Source organism: Nelumbo nucifera, chromosome 1 (genome assembly GCF_055504915.1).
Source record: "Nelumbo nucifera cultivar China Antique chromosome 1, China Antique-T2T, whole genome shotgun sequence".
NCBI lineage: Eukaryota > Viridiplantae > Streptophyta > Magnoliopsida > Proteales > Nelumbonaceae > Nelumbo > Nelumbo nucifera.
The window spans coordinates 23,351,738-23,362,296 of record NC_142649.1 but is presented as its reverse complement, the minus strand read 5'-3'; the positions used below and the strand labels follow the sequence as shown (position 1 = coordinate 23,362,296).

The window sequence follows — 10,559 nt, the reverse complement described above, 5'->3', positions numbered from 1 at the left end:
AACCAACCTACTACCTAATTTCTTACATCAACGTATTATCCCCTTCTAAACCACGCTTAATTCCTAGATTAATTATTTTAATTTCAGTCGAGACCTCTCTAATTAATTCACCAAGTACTGAAAGTACTGATTGGATGATTTCAGCTATTGGTTGCTTTCTTTTGACATAAGTGGAGCAATTTAGAGCCATAGCTTTCCCAACAAATAGGTCAATGCATGGTTTACATTCATGACTAAAGCTTGTACGAGCCAATAATGAATGATTAGCCACAGCCACAAGGCACATCTAAAACCACTTAAGCACAGCCGGAGACACAATTACTTTGAAGGATAGAGAAATAAATACAAACAACAAAATGTGTTTTACATTATTTTCATAAAGCTCAGCGTTCAACTCATCCTTTTATTTTTCTCGTCTACTTAGCCCACTCTAGTCGGTTTGGAAACAAATAGAAAAACCTACCAGCCATACCTCCGAAGACACACACACTAATAAGGATTCACAAACCCTATCTTACTTTCGACAAGTCTCGATAACCGTGAATAACTGACCACAACCAAACCCTCTCCAAGCGACACAAGAGAACCAACTTGTCACATAAGAATAATCTTAAAGTCTCTAATTACAAGTTAATAATTAGGGGTATCAATGGTATTTGAAAATTCAATTTCGAATTCGATATTCGACATATTCGAATCGAATTTGGATAATTTGAATATCTAATCGGTCAAATTCGGATATCCTATTCTTATCGAATAGTTAATCAGATTCGAATTCAGATATGACCTAATTCGATTCGATAAATATCTGAATTCGACCGATTATTTAATTCTTATATTATATATAAAAAATTTTATATAATTTATATATAAAAATTAAGTTATATAAATAATTTATATATTTATACACTTTATATCAATAAAATATTTATTAATTATCTAAAATAATTAATTAATCAAATCAAATATTCGAATATTTAATTGGATTTGAATTCGGATATTAATTTTCAATATCTGTCGAATATGTAGAGTGTAAAACGGTTCATATAAATTGTAAAGTTGGGTTAGTTTTGCATTGCTAAATTTACTTTTTTACCAAACAGATTTTTAGCTGTAATGGATGCAAACACCAATTCCAATAAAGCATATGCTTTTTTTTTTTATCAAAAGCTCACTTGAATGCAAATTACTTCTTTTTTATTGATGTACTTTTATATCTTGTCATCAATGTAAATATACATTGATATATCATTTATTAATGCAAAAATGTAATATTGCCAAATACAGGCAAAAGTGAACCAAAGTGCAAATTTACCCTGAACTGAAATTTACACTCCATTTGCATCGTTTCCAAATGCAGCCCTAATGTTTTGTGGATGCAAATAATTGTAGGTTTCACTAAGGCCACAGGCATGACACCAAGGACTACCATCCGATGGGGCTAACTTGATAGCTCCATGTCCTACCACAGGCAGTAATCCAAGCTCCTCCACAGTGAGGAACTGGTTCAAAATAGAGAGGATCAGCAGGTCAATAAGCTAGCCCTGAGGAACTGGTTCAAAAACAAAGAGGGTGTTTGCGAGTAATGCCATGTTGTGTGTGGGAATGTGGGGATCACTAAGGAGAATGGCAAGAGGTGGCCCTCTGTCTCGTCTCAGTGTCTCAGTGTCACAACAACAACATAGAGACTTGTCCTTCGTGTTTGTGAGGGCCAGCCACACCAACGATGACTAGACACAGCCCGGAGGCTAGTCTACTAAGAGACACGTGCACGGAAGAACAATCAATTTGTTTTAATTTCTAGCCAAGTGGCCACTATTTCTGTATGTCCGATAATCCCACATATACTATGCAGCTGATCTTAATCTCTTTTCATCTTTTTTCTAATATTCAACTTTTCTAGCTAGCATGGAGCAAAACGTACTGTTAATATTTCTGTTTTAAATAAATTAAATTTCTTTCCAATTAAAGAGACTGTAGCTAGCTTGGGTTTTAGTTTAGACTTTAGACTCTCTCTCTCTCTTTCTCTTATTGCTCGAGCAAACCTCACCAGAAAGTACAGTTGATTGTGGTTAGAATAATGCCTGAACCAAAGACGAAAGGCCAAGGTCTTTGTTCATAGTTGGATTGAGCTTGGCCCTTAATCCAATCCAATCCATCTAATTTTATAGAATACATTATATATTTTATTAAACAAGGTCAAAGGATTTTAAGTTGTTTAATAGGAAATAAGAGATTTAATATAAGAAAGATGTTACAATATTGACTATTATTAAGGAGAGAAAGGGGGAGAGAGAATTAATTATTAATTAGAATGATTTAAATATAGAAGAGTAACGATAGATTTTAATAGAAAAAAATAGGAAATAAGAGGGTTTTGTGAAGAGACATAAGAGGGTTTTTAATATTTCACATGTCATGTGTAAAGAAGGATAGAAAGAGAGACACAGCTGAAATGGCTGAAATGAATAATTTATTGCCTTCTCTTTTGGGTGAATAAGTTGTTTAAGAGTATTGCTGTGAGTTCTATAATAACTGAAGCTGAAATTAGGTTAATTGGTTTCCACATACTTGAAAATTTTATTAGAGATATTTTATCTATTAAAAAACAAAGCAATAATTCATTCAGTTCAGCAATTTCCCATGCGTGGTTGTTGTATATTAAATGAATCACATGCTCACTTCTCCTAACCTCGACCAGACCATTACCGACCCGACTGAAAGCACACCCAGTCCCTTTCAGCAGGATCAATTAGGTCTGGCAATTAAAATAAAAATAATCCCCACCCCCATTATCACCCTCAAATAGTGGAACGACAGATCAGTGGAGATAAGGACAACTAGATGGGAAACACATGATGAATTTCTTAAATACAAGACATGAAGTAGATGCCAATACTTGTAGTACTACTCTGTGCTGAATTACAGGAACCCCTTTTAGTACATCACAACGGGATGCATTTAACCCAGGGAAGTTGACATTATCCTGGAAATAGGACCCTTACTATGGAATCAGTCCACACAATATGACCCACATTCCCCTTTAGATAGAACCCTTTTACCCCAGGCCCAGAGGGGTTGAATTGAATGAGCCCAGAAGTGGAAACAAGAAGGGAAGAGGGAGAGTTACAGGAAAAGTTAAAAGTATCCAATTTCTCTGATGATAAAAGTTAAAAGAAATTGATATTCTAGTTTTCTCTTTCCCTGTAGTCTTATTCCTTCATTGATGGTAACGAGTCTGGATGAACCTCGCTCTTGTCTGGTTTCTATGCCCACTTACAATTCATATGTCCTTCCATGTTACAGTGAAAAGCAGAAAGAGAAGTCACACAAATGAGAGTAACTTCAGCTGCTACTTTTCCATGTACTGAGACTGAGAGGAAGGGGACCTTAGCTACCATTTAGTGGGATCCATGCATGTTAAACAATAAAGATTGGTTATTCCGAATTTTCCAACCATCGCCATTATCAGCAGTAGTATTAGATGACATCAAGGGTGGTAATTAACTCAAATAAAACAATTAAAGTCTTGGTCAAGTCTGAATTCTCAAACCAACATTATCAAAGATCAGGTCTTAGAGTAATTTATACATCCAATGACGCAGCATCATCTGAATCAATTCCTGTGATTTTCTTTTCTCATATCCAATGATTCAAGTGAGACCCATTCTGTTGAATGTGATGACGGGATTGGGATATATCCTCTATAAATGTTTTAATTCCTAGATATACAGGGAAAGGAATGACATGAGAGATATATAACCCATTTTAATCTGTCACCTCTGTTCTTGGAAATTGTAAGAAACTTATGTTTGTGGGAGAGAGAGAGAGAGAGGTAACAGGCCATATGGCCATCGTGGGGCAGAAGTCATGAGCCTCTTGGTCTACGGAGACAGAGAGAGGTCATAGGCCATGAGCATGCACTAAGTATTGTTGCCTCACCGTCAATCAATCAAGGCAGTGGTGGGGGCTGCTGCGATTCGACGCCTCAAGCAAGAGCAAAATTCTTCCACGTGATAGCGAGTGTCACTTTCAATTACCCCACGAGTTAAAGGTGCTCTCTCTCTCTCGTCTGGTCTTCCACGTCTCCCACCCCTTCGGACCGGCCGTCTCTTCTTCCTCACTGGACCTTCCTTTTTAAATACATATACTTTCTTCCCCATCCATCCAAACTCGAGATGGGTGTTCTTCGGGGACCTGGGTTCTTCTCAATCTCAATCCTTCTTCTTCTGGGTTACAGCAGAATCATCAGTGGAAGCACTTCGACCGACCTCTTGTACTCGTACTTCGAAGGGGGAGCTTATATTAGCTCTGAAGATTTGACCCCCAAGAACGGAAGTTCATCTCAGCGTTCAAACTTGCCGTCAACGTCGCCATCGTTGGAGGACGAGGAGTATGGGGTTCGGAGCAGTATGTATTCGGAGGAGATTCTGGAGCTGGCGAAGCGGCCGGAGACGGTGGAGTGGCTTAAGGGGTTGAGGAGGAGGATACATGAAAACCCAGAGTTGGCTTTCCAGGAGTACGAGACGAGTCGGCTGGTTCGGAGCGAGTTGGATCGATTGCAAATCAGTTACCGCTTTCCTTTCGCAGAGACCGGCATCCGAGCTTCCATTGGAACCGGCAGTCCTCCCTTCATTGCGATCAGGGCGGACATGGATGCTCTGCCTATTCAGGTTTTTTTTATTCTTCTCTGAAGTGAAAACCGAAAAACAATGTATTTCTTCCCTTAATTTTGTGTTAGAACATACTGAGGCTGGCCTGTTTTTTGCAACTATTTGCCCGAAATTTCGTTTGAAACCGGAATGACAAAAGTCATAATTCGAACTTTTTGTCGTTTTTTTCCTGTAAAATTTCTCTCTCTAGAATGATCTAGAGCAGTTTTCGTGATCAGTTAGCCGCTGGATCGGAATCCCTGAGACTTATGTTCAGACAGGGTGGGTGGAGTAGATTGTACGTTTGTCCTCGTTTTGAGTTAATATTTTTTTTCTCTGAGTTTCTGAGTACGGATACACACGATGCAAAATTCTGAATTCCAGCCCCCCTACTACTAGCCGTCTTCCCCTATAAACCACATCTGTCCGTGAATTTGGCATCAATTCACGGTCAGATGCATTCCCCTGTACTTTGGGGCTACAAAATTCTGGTCTGGGATGATTGGTCGTTCTCCCTTTTTACTGGGTAAAATAAATAACAAAATCTGCAGAAAGAAGAAGGATAGTTTAATTATTTACTTTGTTTAAAATTTATTAATTTAAAGCCTTGCAGGTCGCTAAGTTATTACTTATAAATTTATCTCATTTCTTTATTTGAAAAGATTTCATGGTTTTGGATTAAAGAATGTGAAAAGCAAGAGCTCTGGATTTGATTGTGATGAGGAACTTGTTGCAGGAAGCAGTGGAATGGGAGCATAAAAGCAAAGTCCCAGGAAAAATGCACGCTTGTGGGCACGACGCACACACAGCCATGCTTCTTGGTGCGGCCAAGATATTGAAGAGCCGTGAACACAACCTCAAGGTCTGTCTGCAGCTTTTTTCTCTGTTTTTGGACTGTCTGTGCTTGTACCCATTTGTTTGAAATTTAGTGCTTCAGTTTTTTGGGGTAGGAGTCTTGAAAATGACACTACAGAGTTGTTAGTTTTGAAGATTCCAATTGATAGATTCAGTGATTTAAGTGTTACTTTCCTTCATGATTTTCTCTCAATACTATTCAAGATTCTGTAATTTTTTTGTTTCAGTTAGTAGTTGGTTGTATGGTCAATTGAAGAACAGAGACTGATATTAAGTGTGCAAGGTTGTATTTCAGAGCGTTTTCCTAATTTTCTTCATCAGTTTGTTCACTTTTGGTGTTACTAAGAAAGCAGGTTTGGTTCCTGTATCGTGTATGACAGACAATATTTGATTAGGAAAAAGAAAAATAAAAAAGAAGAAAAGCAAGGGAATGATTTCAGAGTGGGGTTGAAAAATTGCTTTGCTGGGTTAGAAATGGCATTAGTGGGTTTTGGTTCTTATGGTGGTTTTCTGTGCTTGTCAGTGGATTCGTTGAATTTGAGCGTATGAATAGTGGATTCAATGGATTTAAATGTTTGAATAGCGAATTCCAATAATCTGCATGTCTCTAATCTGAAATTATTTGTTCTTTATGGAACTCTTTGTTCCTTCTGGTGGTTTTCCGTGCTCTGTAAAACTTTTTAACTTATGAAACTATTTGTTCCTCTCCAATATTTAATCAATTTTGCTTCATGATTGTCATCTGGCCTGTATCCCATTCCTTCTAGAGGATAGGAATGGAGTTTCATAGATTTGTAACTTCTTTTTCTTTTTTTAATGCCATGAAATTTATAGCCTCCCTTTCTTTGACTGGGAAACCAGGGGCACACTTTCAATAATACGATGTTCAATTATGAATATCTAGTTTCTCTCAAAATACGTCCATCTGTTTGTCCTACAGAAGCATATCTTGAAAATAATGGACCCTATGATGATCATCTGGTGCCTACTCTCCACTTCAGCTAGGCAGTCAATGGCCGTGTCCATCTGGGCAATGAATTGTTCCTTCTCCATCTGGAACCAAGGGGATCTACTTTCGCATATGAGATACAACCTGAAAAACTTTGTTTCTAAAACATCTAATTCTGTAATTTTTCTAACTTTGAAGAAAATCTTTATTAGCTTCAAACATGGACCGATCCTGCTGAAATGTCTGTCCGGGATGCTTTTTCTTTACGGTTGGCAAATTTCTTTGGATATATTTTCTTCCAAATACTTCTGTACACCTTTAATCTTAAATGTGGTAATATGTTTTTCCTCTGAAGATATCATTTAGTTTTTGTATGTTCCAGAGTTATTTGGTGGAACTTTCCTCCTACAAAATCACCACAACTAACACCCTCTAATCTGATTGAGTTATGTTCTCTGCTGGATTACTTGTCTGATTGTATATGCAATCTTATGTGTATATTTTTCTATCTGATTTTATATTTTCTTGATTCCTAACCTACTTGCTTTCTTGTTGCAATAGGGAACTGTGATACTTGTCTTTCAACCAGCAGAGGAAGCTGGTAATGGTGCCAAGCGGATGATGCAAGATGGAGCTCTTGAGGATGTGGAAGCCATATTTGCTATTCATGTATCACATGAGCGTCCTACTGGAACTATTGGTTCAAGGCCTGGTCCTTTGCTTGCTGGCTGTGGCTTCTTCAAAGCTGTAATAAGTGGGAGAAAAGGCCATGCTGAGAGTCCTCACCTCTCTGTTGACCCTGTTTTAGCTGCCTCAGCTGCAGTGATAAGCCTACAAAGCCTTGTGTCTCGTGAAGCAAATCCTCTGGACTCACAGGTTTCATTTTCCCCTATTCCTCTATATGGTATTCTTTTTCAATTAAGTCTTCTTGTCAAGGGAAAAATGGAACAAGTCTTCTGTGAAGGAAACTCTTAGTGGTCATATTCCTTTTAATCATTTAATATAGGTTTTAAGGGATCAGTTCTTGGTACAATAGTAAAATCTCAAGCTGACAAGCATGAGAATGCAGATTTGAGTCTGACTGCATTTTGTGCAAAAATTGCCAAAGTTAGTAGGTAATGGTCCATGCAGCTCTGGTGATACTTTTGCAAGAAATTTGATTGGAAGGCTGTATTTATGGCTGTCCATGCACAAAAGGTTTAGGGGTATAAAGTGTCACTCCTTTTTGTTTTCTTAACAACTCTTTTTTGTGAACAGAATTGCACAGTAATATACAGATCTGAGTGTACATCCCACATCCCTGATGTAGAGATCCTCAGTGTACAAGGGTTATTCTTATCTTTTGACAAACTTGATACAATATAATACTTTACATTAAAAGAATAAAAACGTTGCATAATGGCCCTTTTCCTTTCTTTCTGTGGGTTTTAAGGTTGATAGTTTTAGCTGGTGCAACACCTCATAGCTTTGCTATGCCAACTTTCATTTGGACTCAAAATGAGAATTGGATTTAAACCCTTTTGAGGGATAAAATTCTGCACTTCAAAATTTATAATGCAGAGCCTAGGGAGTATCACGGCAAATCACTTTATGGTTATAATTATACTTGTTTTATAGGAACTAATATGTTACTCATGCAAGTATGTATCAAGTACAGGGTGTTATGTGAGAAAAATTACCAAAACACTTGAAGGTTAAAATTAGAAAAAGAGAAATAAAATCATACAAAGAAGAATTAGAAAATAAAATTGGAAATTTGCAAAAAAGATAAAGAATTTGCAGCTCCATAGGCCCTAGAGATCACCTGAACATCACAATGTAATATGGGTTTAAACCACCTTCTTGCTAAGAATTAAGATGAACTCTTTTGACTGTGACTTATGAAAGTTTAGCTTACTGCTTATTTGTTGTGTTTAAAGCCTTAATATTCTTTACTGGATAATTCCTTTTTGGGTAATACAATTGATAATTCTTTAACAAAAAGAAACATATACTTTAGCAAAGATAGTAAATTTATGTTCCATGTTTTCTTTCTAAAAGACAAGGGTGAGCCTTGGCACAATGGTTGGGTTACATCCATTTCGACCCGGGTGACCAGGATTCAAATCTTGGAAACAGCCTCTGTATGTGCGGGGGTAAGTCTGCATACATCTTGTCTCTCCCCAGACCCTGCATTGGTGGGAGAATTGTGCCTGGGCTGCCCTTTTTTATTTTCTTTTTAAAGACCTTAGATTCCTGTCTTAGATATGCTCTATCTTATATAGTTATTTGTGGTAACTATAATGACAGTTGCCACATTTTCATGCTCTTACAACTATCTCATAATTTGAGATTTTTCTTCACTTTTGATCTAGATATGTTCATTATTGTTCATGGGCATTCCCAAATTTATAATAGCCTTTCTCCTGTTGCAGGTAGTATCAGTGGCTTCATTTAATGGAGGGGATGATCTTGACCTGATTCCGCAATCGGTTACCCTTGCTGGTACATTCAGGGCCTTCTCTAATGCAAGCTTCTATAGGCTCCTGCAAAGAATAGAGGAGGTCTGTGATGGAATAGTTCTAACTTTGAAATAGAAGCAACTGCTTTGCGCATTTGTCACATGACCCACCCTCATAACCCCTGTATCTGTTTAAACAGGTTATTGTAGAACAGGCTAGCGTCTACAGATGTTCGGCCACTGTTGATTTCTTTGAGAAGAAGACGCAGATATACCCTCCAACAGTGAATGATGAGTACATGTATGAGCATGTAAGGAAAGTGGCCATTGATTTGGTGGGTGCCAAGAATTTCATTGTGGTGCCACCAATGATGGGAGCAGAGGACTTCTCCTTCTACTCAGAGATGATCCCAGCAGCCTTCTTTTATATTGGTGTGAGGAATGAGACATTGGGTTCAACACACTCCGGCCACTCTCCCTATTTCATGATTGATGAAGAGGTTCTCCCCATAGGAGCTGCAGCTCATGCTGCAATTGCTGAAAGATATCTCAATGAGCACGGTTGAGAGTGAGAGCTGCTCAATACTGCTGTTGGATGGACATACTCTGGATATCAAAGGACTACAGAAACATTCTAAAATGTATTATCCTACAGTATTGTTCTGAAGCTTGTCCTCTGCAATTTGTAACTGGGGGTGTGTGAGCAAAAAGTTTTCCCCTGTAATGGTGCTGAGGATAAGTGGAAGGCCACCTACTTGTTAAAGAATCCTCTGCCCTGAAAGAAGTTATTGGAAGTTCGCATTTGTGCTGTTGAGAACACCAATCAATTCAGATTGGACTGATTCTTCTGTACTTGTTAAGCTTGCTAATTTAATTCTTACTAAAAGGCCTAGGAAAGAAACTCAGAACACTGGAGTCCAGATCTGCTCCTCACAGAGTGCGCCTCACAGCCTGTCCTGGCAGCACATTGGGAACATATCCCATACTTAAATTTATTATTCATGGGGAGATGTTCACAAAACACGGTGGAATGTGACTGTGAGGTTGATGTGAGGCATTCTCTGTGAGGAGCAGATCCCAATTCAGAACCCGGGTTGCCATGAATGGTGGCAAATCTAATTGGATTTGCACCTGGCACGGTATCATATAGGCATGGTTTGTTTGCAATGCAATTTCATTTGCACTACAAAAGTACGATAATATGAATGATTTATGTAAATTTTGTTTTACTTTTTTTTTTTTTTTTTACTTCAGTGTAGATGAAGTAAAATAAAACCCAAATAGAAATGAAAATCAAAACAAAAGTGAACCAAAATTTGCATTCTTCAAGACTTAATTTGGGTTAATTACTTATACCCTGAATTTTCAAAAACAACTTACCTTAGTGACATTTACGTTAACTCCAACTACTAAAATGACTGAATTGTCCTTAACTGTTGATTAAAATTTCAAAACATGCCATTTTTTCCCTCTCCCATTACAATAACAGAAGAAGTAAAACTTCGCTGCCATTAGGGAGCTTCAAACTGCAGGATGACGACATAAAACCCCAAATTCTTCCAAGGTTCCAAGTCATCACCTTCCAAATTTGCATTTTTGGTGTGTGACAATGAAAAGGTTATCTTCAAAAAATTGACAAAAAATGGCAGGAATATTTCAACCT

General features: G+C 37.8%; 1 protein-coding gene across 1 annotated transcript; it reads left to right on the top strand.

Moving 5' to 3' along the window:
* The first annotated feature begins 3,943 nt into the window (after positions 1-3,943).
* LOC104605777 (IAA-amino acid hydrolase ILR1-like 6) lies at positions 3,944-9,719 on the top strand. The gene is made up of 5 exons (XM_010270665.3): positions 3,944-4,673; positions 5,389-5,514; positions 7,018-7,332; positions 8,871-8,999; positions 9,097-9,719. Exons 1-5 carry the CDS (start codon positions 4,179-4,181, stop codon positions 9,460-9,462), a joined length of 1,431 nt encoding a protein of 476 aa, XP_010268967.1. The 5' UTR covers positions 3,944-4,178; the 3' UTR covers positions 9,463-9,719.
* Positions 9,720-10,559: the final 840 nt, after the last annotated feature.